At 49.3% G+C, this 14,568-nt stretch overlaps 1 protein-coding gene across 1 annotated transcript in view; it reads right to left on the bottom strand.

Moving 5' to 3' along the window:
* LOC307081629 (ATP-binding cassette sub-family C member 5) overlaps nucleotides 1-14,568 on the bottom strand; it is a 31,128-nt gene that overhangs the window by 4,702 nt on the left and 11,858 nt on the right. The window contains exons 9-22 of the mRNA XM_079744880.1: nucleotides 14,360-14,486; nucleotides 14,067-14,191; nucleotides 13,617-13,689; nucleotides 12,747-12,950; nucleotides 11,376-11,501; nucleotides 10,933-11,047; nucleotides 10,522-10,706; nucleotides 9,874-10,020; nucleotides 8,527-8,656; nucleotides 7,885-8,038; nucleotides 6,283-6,411; nucleotides 4,378-4,564; nucleotides 2,590-2,679; nucleotides 228-426 (exon numbers count right to left, since the gene is read on the bottom strand). Coding sequence (XP_079601006.1) covers nucleotides 228-426; nucleotides 2,590-2,679; nucleotides 4,378-4,564; nucleotides 6,283-6,411; nucleotides 7,885-8,038; nucleotides 8,527-8,656; nucleotides 9,874-10,020; nucleotides 10,522-10,706; nucleotides 10,933-11,047; nucleotides 11,376-11,501; nucleotides 12,747-12,950; nucleotides 13,617-13,689; nucleotides 14,067-14,191; nucleotides 14,360-14,486 — 1,991 coding nt within the window. The remainder of the gene's footprint in view (nucleotides 1-227; nucleotides 427-2,589; nucleotides 2,680-4,377; nucleotides 4,565-6,282; nucleotides 6,412-7,884; nucleotides 8,039-8,526; nucleotides 8,657-9,873; nucleotides 10,021-10,521; nucleotides 10,707-10,932; nucleotides 11,048-11,375; nucleotides 11,502-12,746; nucleotides 12,951-13,616; nucleotides 13,690-14,066; nucleotides 14,192-14,359; nucleotides 14,487-14,568) is intronic.

Genomic DNA, 14,568 nt, shown 5'->3' on the forward strand with positions numbered 1-14,568 from the left:
TGATTTGCAAAGGCTTTCCTCTTGGTAGATATGGGATCATCTTTCTGGCGACATGAAATGATGCTTAATGGGGTTCAAACCGTTGTCATGTTGGTACATTTGACTTATCAATTAAATTACATTCAATTTTATTTGTATAGCCCTTAATCAAAGGTACAGTCTCAAAGGGCTTAACAGGCCATATAATTATGACCCCCCCCCCCGCGAAGGCGCCCACGGATACGTACCCGATCCCGTGCGGCCGACGACCCCCACCGTTTCCTCGGGCGCGATCTCGAAGCACAGCTTCTTCAGCACCAGGGGCAGGTCGTCGCGGTAACGCATGTCCACGTCCCGGAAGGAGAGGCCCCCCCGCTGAGGCCAGCCAGGGGCGGCGGGGGACGATGTCCTGCCGGTGATCTGTCTGGGCGCCTCGCTCTCCAGGTTCTGGCGGGGGGGAAGCGAGAAAGAGTGACGGTGGGTCTCTGGGAGGTGACGGTGGGTTTCCCTTCCCTTCCCCCCCCCCTCCAGCCTCACCCCTCCCCCGGCCCCGCTGGCTTGCCCCGCTCTGGTGTAAACGATGCGGTGGATTCTAGTGATGCCGGGTCGTCGCCGCATGTTGCCGTAACACCCGACCGCCTCTCCAGCCAAAGGAAATGACAACCCGCTGTTACACAAGGGTGGTCACTCCCGGCTATTGTACGATTTTTCTAAAGCTAAAGCTAAAACAAACATAGCTATTCACCGTAGTGTAAACTAAGGCTTTTCTTCAAAAAGATGAAACGAAAGTCATGAAATATTTAAAATGTATGCCTATTCGTCTAATATTAGGCAGTTCTATTATGCTGAGATGGCATAGAAAGTTGAGACCGTGGCTTTGTCTTCTGTGTGCTGCAGGAAAATCAGAGAATTTGCCTAACTTGCCAAACAATTTTGCATGCATTTGAGTCTAATATTGGTTATGCACGAATGCAACATAACTGTCAATATTTGACCATAGCATAATTAACATTCTAGAATTATGCAGCATAGTCAATATTTGACTATGGCATACAATTTCTGTATTTATACAATATGTTATTGAACAGCAAACAGACCAGCTGACATATTACAACGCAAAATAAAAAAGGGGGTAACATTTTTCCTGGATAGTCCAGAGTTGATCATCAATTGCGTATTGATTTAGTGTCAGATAGGTATCACATTGACCTTGTCTCCTTTTAGTGTCGGTTGACCCTGGCTTGATAAGTCAACATTGTGGAAGTCGACATGGAATGAGGATATGAACAACAACATTTCAAGTGAATAGCAACTATAGCATCCAAAGGATGAATAGCATCTTCATTTGAATATCATGTAATATGTGTCATTTGTGTCAGGAAGGTTACAACTTTGTGCTATAAACTTATCTTTTCTCATTTATACACATTCACAGTAGTTTCCCCTGACTCTGTCTTGATTATCAATGGCAAATAAAGAATACTTCAAATCAATGTCTACTAATTATCCCCAACATTAAACCTGAAACTCAACAGCGTGTCTAATGAGTAAAAGTCTACAGAGTATCAGTTGCTTATCAACAAGCTCCGATTGACTTAGAAGTCCAAATTATAAGATCCTCGATAGTAGAGTGTTCAGTAATTGTCCATCGATCCACAGATCATCCAAAAGCATGGTGACCTGGCATATCCCCAGTCTATCAATTGCATATTAACAAACTATAATCTGGACTATCAAAGTAAAGCAAACAATTCTCAGTAGTAGTTCAGTTTTCACTGAATGCACGTTAATATACAGATCAGCTACATCCACTGTTGATGATGGGTCATGTCAGTCAATTACTAAATCCTTTCATCTAAAGTACATTCCATTTGTCTGGGAAAATATATGCAGTTGAGCCGATAATTGAGCTGGTAATTAGTGTTTTCACGGTTTTACCTGTGTGTACGATACTAGCCCTGTCATGCTCTGTTCAACTTAAATCGGGCGCGGTTAGCCATAGCACCCGTCCTTCCCTGCTATACTACGGCAACGATTCACCCATTTCAGTACTTGGAATATTCTTTAGATTGTTATTTGTTAAAATCGCCTTGGACACTTAAGCATAATGGTCAGTGATGGGTGTTTCTAGTTTCAATAATGTACTAACTAGCACATACTACTACCAATGTCTACCTCAACAGTCTTTAATGTTTACATGCATCTTTCGCATGTACATTGAAACCACTCAATGTGTAACTGAAGTCACTAAAGTATTGTCAAGCTATAGGGTAACCCGGTGGCATGCTGTAACACAAGGCTTTCATAGTTGATTCGTTTGACATCAAGTCCTACTGGCGACTATCACTAGTCACCTGTTTCAACTGGCTTCCTGGCCGGGCTCGTAAAAAATACACATGCATGCACAGACGCACGCACGCACGCACGCCCACCCACCAACTCACACTCAATTCAGCTGTTGTTGGCATGCGGGGCCAGTCTATAAGTGATGCTTGTGTTCCTACATGACGTCTGAGTGTACTCCAGGCCTATTGAATTGGCTCTCCCCATCCGCCCGCCCCACAGTGGGGTTTTGGCAGACAGGGATGCCTTCAGCCGAGCTGCTCTTACCTTTATATAATGATTGATCCTCTCAACGGATGTAAAGCGGGCTTCTGTCTCTGACAGCAGCCTCACGGTGAATTGAAATAGGCCAGTGAGCTGCAGCGAGAGGGAGAGAGAGAGAGATAGGGACAGGGTGGGATAGAGAGAGCGAGGGGATCAGAAAGAGAGAGGCAGAGAGGTAGAGAGAGAGCAGGGGAGAGAGAAAAAATAATAAAGGTAAGGGAAATAAAAAAGTAGCAGGTTAATGATTGACAACCAGACTCTCATTCACAACCAATTACCGGCACCATTATATGACAGGCCAGCAGTAACATTTACAACCTGGTTAATAGATCGTTTCACCGTCTCTTGCGATCTAGTGACTGCCCATCAATTTCATCTGATATTTTAAGGTCAAGGTTCCTCCCGGAGCAGTTTATAGGCAACAGCATGGGCAAAGTAAATGGTCAAAGTGAATGATAAAAGTCAGACCTGAAGGAGCTGAACAAATAGCAGCGGACAACCACTTTCCCACAGCACAAGATCTGAACAAGGCCCCCGGTTCCCGTACTGAAATATGAGGTTCACCACATGAAGGTGGACTCATGGTGTGTGTTTTGTTTTTAATCCAATCCCCTTTATCATCTTCGATCTCACGCACACACACACACACACACTTTAAGTGGTACAATTTTAAAGGGACAATATGTTGTTTTGGTCCTACTGTAGACGACTATCTGATGCATGACCTGAACCCTCTGAACGATATTAACAATAAGCTAAAGCCAATCTTTTTGCCGTCCATAGCACTGTTGGACCTAATATCATTCCACTAGAAAATATACCTTTAATATAACACTGGAGGCCAAAAATGAAACTCATGGCCGTGGCAGAGGCCTCCACGGAGGAATGAGCGCAAATTCTTTGGCGGTTGAAATTTGGCGAGTATGTGTGTTATCTGTTCACCTGTGACTATCAGGTCAGGTAAGAGACCATGTCGTCTTTGAAGACACATTGATCCAAAGCGGTTTACGGTTGCAGATGCAGCTGATTAATGAGCAGATCGAGCTTGCGCCTTGCTACTAGAGGATGCCTCCACGTGGGACCGCAGGTATCGACGACTTGGGTTCAGAACCTTCGGGCTGTTTATCGAATCCCAGCCACCCCTCCTCCTAATATTAATGAGGGCTCAGGGTTTGAATCCCTACTGGTGGCGGTGGTACCCCAATCGGGTAGTAGGTGGAGGATGGCCTTCTAGTTAGTGAATAGATGGTCCTACCCCTAACACCACCACCACCACTACCACCAACTGCATCATCAACCCCAACACCACCACCACCTGCATCATCACCCCCAACACCACCACCACCACCACCACCTGCATCATCACCCCCAACACCACCACCACCACCACCACCTGCATCATCACCCCCAACACCACCACCACCACCACCACCTGCATCATCAACCCCAACACCACCACCACCTGCATCATCACCCCCAACACCACCACCACCACCACCACCACCTGCATCATCAACCCCAACACCACCACCACCACCACCTGCATCATCACCCCCAACACCACCACCACCACCTGCATCATCACCCCCAACACCACCACCACCACCACCACCTGCATCATCACCCCCAACACCACCACCACCACCTGCATCATCACCCCCAACACCACCACCACCTGCATCATCAACCCCAACACCACCACCACCACCTGCATCATCAACCCCACCACCCCCACCATCACCGCCACCAGCACCACCTTCCCATCATGCGGGACAGGGTACCCCTTCGTACCTGCACGGCGTAGGACAGGGCTAGGCCCGCGTAGGCCGGGGGGATCTGCCGTTGCATGAGGACGATGAGCAACGCCACGGCGCCGATGAGCGTGATGCTGATGAGGTCCAGACGCACCGCCAGCCAGCGCATGGCACAGCTGAACAGGTAGTGGGACGCCTGGTTGGTGTCCAGCAACTCCTGGTATCTGGAGGAGCAGGCAGAGAGGGAGAGACGACGGGGGACGTCAGTCAAGCTGCAGCTCGAACGCCCACTTTAAGTCCTCACAGGCGAAACACGACCGGGGTTAGGGTCGGAGACGACAACCCATGTATGTAGGGTTACCGGTGTTATTAAATGAAGGGATGCGGATTCGTAGAGCAGGATTGGAGAGGTGTCCCAAGCGACGGCTGTTAATTAACCTGGTAAAGGTTAGGGCATCTTGCTCAATGGCGGTTGTACACGGGGGGCCTACGGGGGCCTGTGCCCCTGAAGACATGTCCCTGGCCCCCCCCGTGCTGACCAAATAAGACAATTAGGATTTTTAACAGAAGTAATGCGACGGAACGTTGTACACGGGTAAATTACAGGGGCGCAAATATCAGCATCCTTGCTAGGTCTAGGCTACACAATGGTGTGATGTTAACCACGTATTTTCATCCGTTTTGGCTGTTGCATTGGGATAACAAATACATTTGAGTGAAGATTAGTAGGCTATCTGCCCGTGTTAAGTAGGGAGGGATGGTTATGAAACGAAATGTAATGCAGGCCCCTACGTTTTTTTTCTTTTATTCTTTCTTTTTACAGAGGCTATAATAAAATGAGGAAAGAACAGACCAGGGAATTTGTTTAAGAGGGAAGAACACTCCGCACTGAAACTGATAAAATAAAAAGGGGATCTTGCTCGAGGATGCATACAGATAGTCAGCAGTCACTGGGGGATCAAAACAAGGTACCTTCTTCCTGGAGTGGAACCCCCTCAATGTCTAAATCTAGACTATTGGGTTACACGCAGAACCAAAGGTTTTAGAACAGAGACACAGCAGGGGGTAACGTGTCATTAATTCCCCTTCAAGACATTTCAGTTCAAATAATCGTTTGAACAACAGAATTGGCAGCTGAGAGAAGCAACCACAGAGATCTGCCAGTCGTGAATGCTGGTGCAGGGATGTCTTAGAAGCCCAAACGAGGCTTGCTCAGGTTTCTTGAGCTGGGGACACATTTGACGGCTCGTTTTCTCGCATCAAAGGTCTCTCAACTAAGAATACAAACACCACACAGCTAGCGTTCGGCAGCAGTGGCTTTGCTCATATCCAAAGCGCCCAAACAAGCGATAACCAGTGACAGCATCTGCGTTATTTAAATTGGTAAGCGACCGCTGCAGAAATGATTTCAGACGTCGGTTGTCACGAGAATGACCGCTACGCCTGGGAGCAAGTGTCGGGAAACAAAGTATAAAAATAATTCCCAGACTGCTTCAGGTGCTTAATGTCAAGAGTTCCATCATGAAAACAAATAAAACAAGAGCGGGTGAGAAAACAACACATTACCCCTTTTAAAAAAGAACACAAAATGTCTGTCACAGGGCATTTTCAGTGATCTGATGTGTTTCCAAGTATTATTCATTAGCACTGAATTAAACATGGGGATGAAGGTAATTTCTCCCTTGAAAATTGGTTTGTCGAATGGAGAGCCTAGCCATCAGTGCCTTGGAGTTCATATGACGGGAAACCTTATGTCACTGGTTGACGATTAAACCCGCCCGGTTGCGCTGACAATCCAAAACTAAATGTAATTTAATTGAGTCAATTGAAAAAAAGAAAAAAATATCCATCAAATGTAAATTTGATAATCTGTTGAGGATGAGTGATTGACGGGGTCTCTTGGAGGAAGCGCACCCACGAGATCACACGGCTCAGCGCCTACCTGTGCAGGAAGTCGGGCCCTCTCCCATAGGCGTGGATGGTGGAGAGGCCCTGCAGACTGCTGGTGAGGTGAGAGGTGAACGGTGACTGGCTGATGTTCTCCAGGCGCTTCAGCTCCCGAATCAGAACCCTGGGAAGGGAGTGATCGGAGACGTTTGTTCATGACACGTAAACATTTATCAATACTGTCTCGTTAGACAACACAGAGGATTATACTGCTAATTGGTCTGGCTTCCTTTGCTTTTCTGCCTTGCTATGTCTTACTTGTACTTTGTGGGTGTTTTTTTTTTGTCATGTTTAGGAGGTAAGAGAGCACGGAGGGGGTTCACATGATAACTTTGCAAGGTGATGTCTTTGCCACCATAACTGATGAGACGTTCTCGGATATATCTCCCTTCATATTGATGCGCACACTTTGCACTGGGTTTGCTTTGTTTTCAACGCTGCCTCGAGCACATTCCCTGCAAGTGACCCGCCTGTGAGAGTCAGGCGGAGGAATCGACCGATACACGAGAAAAGAGACACGGGGCAATACGGTGTCGTGATGGAGCACCAATGGGATCAACCTCAATGGTATCGCAATTGTGTAAAGCGCCGAAGGACACAAGTGGAGATGGGAATAGAGTGTTTTTGTCCAGTGGTGGGACAGACCAGTTTCCCAGCAGAGCCCTGGTCATGTTCCACCCTGTGATTCACATGCGATCACTCACACACACACACACACACACACACACACACACACACACACACACACACACACACACACACACACACACGTTCACAGGGATGTGTGAGACCAAGAGAAAGGAGGGGTTTATTGACAAAGGTGTAGGTGTGTGTGTGTGTGTGAGAGCAGAGGGGAGAGTTCTACTTTTAGACACAGAGGTGGTTGCTGCCTGTGAATAAACCGGCTCCCATGAATCACTTTCACCATTTTCTCATAAAAGCAGGAGATAGCGAGAGGCAGAGAGAGTGCCAGAGACATAGCGAGCGACCGCAGCAGGAAAACAACATGGCACTTCGCCTCAACGGGGCTGCGTTTCGGACAAACATGTTTACTTTGTCGGCACTATATTATTTCATAATTGAATAACAACCGCCTTAAAAATTGGATGATTGGGAGACTCCCATGCGACATACAAGAGCAACCCAGGTCTCGCTTCAAAAACATATCCATGCCCGCCGTTTTAAAGGGGACATATCATACCACCAGGTGTGAGTGTGATTAGCCATTACAAGCCGTTTTCAAAATGTGCAGCATTGTGACATCACAGGTGGGCGTGTCCATCTAGATGTGTGACGGATAGATGGACACGCCAACCTGTGATGTCACAATGCTGCACATTTTCAAACCTGCTTGTAATGGCTAATCACACTCACACCTGGTGGTATGAGATGTCCCCTTTAAGTTTGAAACAACAATGCAGTCACGTTTTTGAAAGCCCTCGTCATTTTTGATGCCGCCATGATCGCAGGCCCCCATTATGTCTATTATAACCCACAATGGTGTGTGTGTGTGTGTGTGTGTGTGTGTGTGTGTGTGTGTGTGTGTGTGTGTGTGTGTGTGTGTGTGTGTGTGTGTGTGTGTGTGTGTGTTTTATACCTGGAGACGCGGTTGACGACGCAGAGGAAGGCTCCCAGGGGCAGGATGGAGAGCAGGAACCAGGGGAAGACCACGCCCACCATGACCAGGCAGAAGAGCACCAGGGTCATGTTCTGGAGCAGCATCTCCGCCTGCAGAGCCAGACGTACGTCCACTGCCGAGCGGATAGGGGAGAGGGGTATTGGCTTTAAGTGGATTAGAGTTCAGTGTTCTGTATTATCAGTCGTTTGATTATTCAGTCGTTTGATTATTCTTTTTACACACCGCATCAAGTGGGGAATGAATGATGATTTGATAAAAAGTAAGAAATCCCAAGTCAATCGAACATTGCTTTAGTTTGTCTTTTTGGGGTCGTCACTAGTCTACCAAAGACATCTACATCTTGAAAGCTTACCCTTGATAGAATAGGGAATTGGCTCTTCGTCAAGAGTCAGATCACAAGCGGTCTGTGTAATAGACAGTCATCTCTCTCTCTCTCTCTCTCTCTCTCTCTCTCTCTCTCTCTCTCTCTCTCTCTCTCTCTCTCTCTCTCTCTCTCTCTCTCTCTCTCTCTCTCTCTCTCTCTCTCTCTCTCTCTCTCTCTCTCTCTAATCTAGCTCACAGCCATGGAGCAGTAAAAGCGCCTCCCAACCCCCCCCTCACCCTCATCCATGTCCCGGGAGAAGCGGGTGAGGATCCGGCCCAGCGGGGTGGTGTCAAAGAAGTGCATGGGGCTGAGCAGGAGCTTCCGGAACAGTCTGTCGTGGAGCGCGGACGCCGCCTTCATGGTGCACTGTCAAACGCAGGGCGGGGGGGGGGCAAACGGTAGCGGATTAACAACACACGATCGGAAGTCGGGGAGTCAACCTCAACAGACGCACAAACACAAATCGGCACAATGGGAACCATATGGGAAGGGTTCAGCGCGAGAGGCGGCGTCGGAGGGGGAGGTTGTTTGGCTAATGCGACGTGTGTCGTGTTTTTAGGGGGGGGTTGGGGGACACAGCCATGGTGGGCTCCAGCTGCAGCACACATGGTTGCGTGTTTGCCACTCACAGCAGCCGCGTACACGCCGCATTTCAAAACAGCGTTGCGCTTCGCTATCGGGGGGCCTTGTTTCGCGTCGGAGGATTTTCCGAGAAAGCCGTCAAATGCTGCTGCATAATAAGCGGCCGCGGGGCAGACACGGGAAGGTCACGACCCTAATTCTTTGGGGACATCTCCGGCGATTGGATAGAAATTACTCTTGGCAGGAAGGGACACATTAATTCTATTAATGGAATATTCAACACCGGCAAAGATCTCATCGCGGCTGAGGGGCAGAGAAAGATTAGCCGTCTCGACGAAGGAATTAGCAATTTCAACTGGCATACAATAACGTCGGGGGCTAACCCCTGTAATGCGCTGTCAGGACGGGTTAACTCAAAACAAAGAGCACCAACCCAAAGGGTTGGCGACACACACTGCTGAGCCCCAAGACACACACACACACACACACACACACACACACACACACACAAACGCTAATGAAATCAAACACACATGGATGCGTACAAAATGACAAAAAATAACAAACAGGCCCTCACACTCACCCCTGCAACGTGTTAAATTATAGCATTAGCCCCAGAAATAGATTATGCTCAGAGCCAAATTGAATCATAGTGCTGAGGCCATGAGAGCACGGACTACGAGCGAGATAAACCTAAGAGTACCTCAGCTTATAGACACACAAGAAACAACCTGCTAGAGTCCTTCACGGTCAACCGACGGCCATTGGGAGAATTAAGGCTTAGTTATGGTTCAACGTCGACGCAACGCAAGGGGGTTTACGGAGCCGTTACCTCCTTGGGGACCCTCCTTGCGTCCACCACAAGGGCCTGACGTGCGCCTCCCAGTTATGGAAACACGGCCGAGCCTTTACAGGGACGAGGCAGAGGGGCGCGGCACATCGGGGCCCCTGCGTCAGGTGAGTGTGTGAGTGTGTGTGTGAGGGGGAGGGGGCGCCCTCACCTTGACGAACACCAGCCCCCTGACGGTCTTGAGGAGCAGGGCGGCGGCCATGGACAGGATGTACACCGTGGCGTAGTAGCTGATGTCCGGGTTCAGCCTCATGCTGCTGTTCTCCGACGTTCCGTTCACAGAGATTAACGACGTGTTCTGGATGGAGGGCGCGGGGAGGGGAGGGGGCAGATGGAGCAACACATTACCATGACCGCAGGGACAGGAGAGGTGTGGGGTTGGCGAAAAAACAACACATCGCTTCACAAATAGAATCCGTGTTTTCTAATCAATCAAAGAGTCAGACTCTGGGAGTTTTCTTTTGATGTCGGTGAAGTCGGGGGGGTGGGGGGGGGTAAGCTATGCTCTCTGCTTCCTCAGACAGCAGTATAGGCCTTGGATTGCCGCACAGCTGTTTTTTTTTTTTTCTCCCCTCCCTCGCCGCTGTTTGTTGTATAATTAAGTTCGCAGTGGCACTGGAAAACTATTTCACTTTTAAATTATGCACACTCAGATTAACGCTCGCTTGTCTGCTCAGAGTCGCTCAGGCATGCCAGCTTCTTATTCCCCCCCCCCCGCCTTATGGAGCCCAATTACAGAGCAGCCAGATGAGGATTCTGCACGACGAGCCCAAAGGAAAATCTCCCCTGGAAGGCTCACCCCGTCGCCCTGTCGGATCCAGTAGCTCAGCCACCAGTTGCTGAAGGCGATGCTGCCCGTGGTGGACAGGAAGAGGAACGCGTTGAGCAGGAACACAATGGGGCCGCCGGCCGCTTTGATGTAGGCCCCGTACACCGACCAGGCCACTGCGCCGGAACCCTTCTCCTCCGCCTTCATCAGCCGCTCTGGACGGAGCGAGGATCAAAAGAATGGAAGGGGAAAGAGAGCGAGAGCGAGAGAGAACGTCAGAACGAACGGAAGTAAGGAATGCCGTCAGCAGAGAGAGAGACAAAGGACAAAGAGCGAACGCAGAGTCCAACAAGAAACAAACGGGAAACAAGAAAGTGGGTTCCCCGTTGTGCGTGTGTGTGGTTGTGCGCGTGTGCGTGCACGTTGCGGTGCTCCCCTCACCTCCCTCCTTCCTCTGGGGCTGCGGTGCGGCGGCCTTGACACGAGCCACATCCGTCTCAGCCTTTTCCTCTGTGGCCTCCTGCTGTTTGTTTTTCAGGTTCTTTTTCACCACAATCTGAAGGGTAAAAAACATGGGTGGGGGTGTGGGGGGGGGGGAAGTCAGCACCCTGAACCTGACAAATCAGCGCAAGGGTGTCAACGGCACCCAACGGGAGTCCGTTACACAGAGCTATCTGCGACAGGGTCCTTAGGTGCTACACGCCGGCGGATCAATGAACGCATAAATAAGGAAAGCACCCTGCACGCATTAACAGCCCACACCTCCCTGGGTTGCTGCATTATTCAGCTCTGTAATATGTTTTTGTGAAGGTGGGTAAAGGAGCGAATGGTTGGCCCAGGGCCAGGCGTGGTGGTGGTGGTGGTGCCCCCTCCCCCAGACTCACCTCCTGTTGCATGCTGGTGAAGAGCGAGGCGTAGTCCCTCTCCCGGGCCATGAGCTGGGCGTGCGCGCCGTGCTCCGAGATCTGCCCGTCCTTCATTAGGACCACGTCGTCACACTCGGGTAGGTACTGCGGAGACAGGGGCGGGACGGGGGGGCCCGCTGGATTAATGCTGTTTACAGAGGATGAGTGTTAACTGCAGATTACATTCTGTAAGCCCCCCCCCCGCCCCGCGACACTGCAGGCACAACAGTGAGGAAAATAACACAAAAACACACGTCTTTGTTTTGTTGGGTGAAACACGAGCAAAATGACCGTTGGGTGTGTAATCTCTTTGAGTGGAGAAAAGGTCAGTGTGCTCATTGATGTAATTGTTTGTTTGTTAAAAGGATCCCCCATTAGCTGAAGGCGTTGTAGCCAGCTGTTCAGATTGGGGTCCGCGTGCAACGCATCTAGGATCAAGACTGTGTAAGAACGTGTAAGACTAAGTCAATTCGATATTACATGCAATGAAAGTGAGATTGCACCCAAGACAAAATATATATACAGCATTTTTGTAATGTATTGGAGGTCTTAATAATGCGCCCCTCCCAAAAGGCCTCTGCTATAGGGACATCACCCTACACATGCATTGACAATACAAACTCAACTAAGAATGTGTTTAAAAAGGGTTAGGGTTAAAAATAAGGGTTTCTGCCTCCATTGATGTCCGGGCCTGCCACCTCGGGGCATTGAATAAGAAAAACATTGCCCGAAGCCAAACTTACTCGGCGACCCCTGCTGTGAAGGATAGGTCACAAAAATACAAACACAACACACATACCTATAAATCAGCTTCCGCAAAAAAGACTAAAGACTCTCCTGCCCAGAGTTCACCTAGACTCGGCATACGAGGGCCGGGACGGGGCGACTATGCACTAGTTGTATGCCGTACGTCCTGGCGCTTAATGTACGCCTCATTGTATGTCTCACTTAGTTATAGTACTTAGTTGTGTAGCATCTCATCCTAGCTATCTTTGTTGTGTACGGAGAATGGGTTAACCTAGCGATTGTTAGTGCTTTGTAAATTATATTGTTATGATATTTATTTGTTCTCTGTTGTTTTCAAATCATCGTCTGTAACTGTGGAACTGTGCCGCTGCCTGTCTTGGCCTGAGATTAAAAATGTCTTGGGATTTTTAATCTCAATTAGACTTTTCCTGGTTAAACAAAGCTTAAATAAATAAAATAAATATAAATATATATTAATACATATGTATTGTTTCACCTTCTTATGACGGATCTACTTATTGTAAGTCTCTTTGGGTAAAAGCGTCTGCTAAACGCCCTCAGTCTGAATGTAAACAAGCCGAGACCATTTCAGGGTCTGCGTACCTGCAACTGGTGCGTGACAAACAGCACCGTCCGGGGCCCGGCCCGGCCCTTGATGGCGTGCCTGAAGAGGTGGGCCCCAACGCGGGGGTCCACGGCGCTCAGGGGGTCGTCCAGCAGCAGGATGGGCCTCTCGCTGTACAGGGCCCGCGCCAGGCTGACCCTCTGTCTCTGGCCCCCGCTCAGGTTAGCCCCCCGCTCACCAATCTGGAGGGGGGGGAGGAGGAGGAGCTAAATACTTTCTCTTTGTGTACATTGCATTTCTGGTACTTAGCCACTTTGCATTTTTCATCCTGTGTTTTTCAGCTGCTGCTGGGCTGTTGCAATAAAACAAATTTCTCCTACAGGGGATTAATAAAGTTGTGTCTAATCTAATATTACATTCTTGGACTTTATTCAGTCTTGAGAGAACATGATAAGACAGAAAAACGATGAATCATGAAGAATCCGGCTTTTGTTGTGACTTGTGTTCAATCGGAAGTTATTTCCACAAAGCGTGACGCACCGAGGCAATGCGTGAATGGATGCTTTTAGTCCGACCAAGGCGCCCTTTAATAAAGCCCAAGAGAAAACTCTTGCCAGCCACAATCACAAGCACCTCCAATGAACTCCTGCTGCTCTATTCTTGTCATTTATTGGACGTTTTAAATCAAACAGATTTACAGGGAATCTCACTTAAAGTATTCCTTCCAAGAAATACCACAAAGGAGTAGGCAGGGCCGACATCGGTATTAAAGCCCAGAACCATATCCACTGACCACTCAACTGACCGCTCCCACACCTCACCAGTGACGGTGAGGTGTGGGAGTACATAAAAGGAGCAGCATGCAGAGCACTTTTTAACTGCCGGTGGTGTGGCGGTGACAGCGCTACCTCCGTCATGTCTCCGTAAGGCAGGTCGGCCAGGTCAGGGAGGAGGCAGCAGGCCTCCAGGACGGCGCTGTACCTGAAGGACGAGGACACCACCGAGTCAGTGAGGCCATGAAAACACTGAAAACACTTTGGTACTGACAAACACTGAGGCAGTGGATGAGGGGGTCCTCTCCCCCCCCCACACACACACACACACACACACAATGACAATAACTGGAATTTATATATCGTCTTTCAGGGTACCCAAGGTCGATTAACATTGAGAATGGGGGGATAGGGTGGGGGTTAAGGAGGGTAGGTCAAAGAGTAGAGGTATGGCTTGAGGTGCTTTTTGAACAGTGACCACACACACACACACACACACACACACACACACACACTATGTGAGGCAACAGGTGCCTTACAAATACATTGGATTATTCTTATCATTTTAAGGAAAGTAGTTCTCACTTGTCTTGGTCGTACTCCTGCCCGAACAGGATGTTCTCCTTGAGCGAGTTGTTCAGGATCCAGGCCTGCTGAGACACGTAGGCAAAAGCGCCGCTGGCTGCAACGCTGCCCTCCAGCAAGGTCATCTAGAGCAGAGCCACCGGTGGAGGGGAGGAAACGCACAACTCGTTACCCGAGAAGGACCAGGAAGAAGTTGGAACCCAAACTTGGGTTTTGTTAAGGCTGCAGGTCTGACATTAGACTACGTCAAAGAAGCCCAACGGAGAACGGTTTGACGTTGGCGGGAAACTCACCTGGCCCAGCAGAGCCGAGAGCAGGGAGCTCTTTCCACTCCCAACACCCCCACAGATCCCCACCAGGGCGCCCTGTGGGAGGAACCGGGGGGGGGGGGGGGGGAGGGATGGGGGGTTACGACCAACACTGATATCAGATAGCAAAAAAACACCCGAGTGACTGAGTGAGTGTCTGTATTAGCGACCGTTTACAGCCGCTAGCAACTGTT

The sequence above is a fragment of the Pollachius pollachius genome (assembly GCF_949987615.1).
Source record: "Pollachius pollachius genome assembly, chromosome: 10".
Taxonomy (NCBI): Eukaryota; Metazoa; Chordata; class Actinopteri; order Gadiformes; family Gadidae; genus Pollachius; species Pollachius pollachius.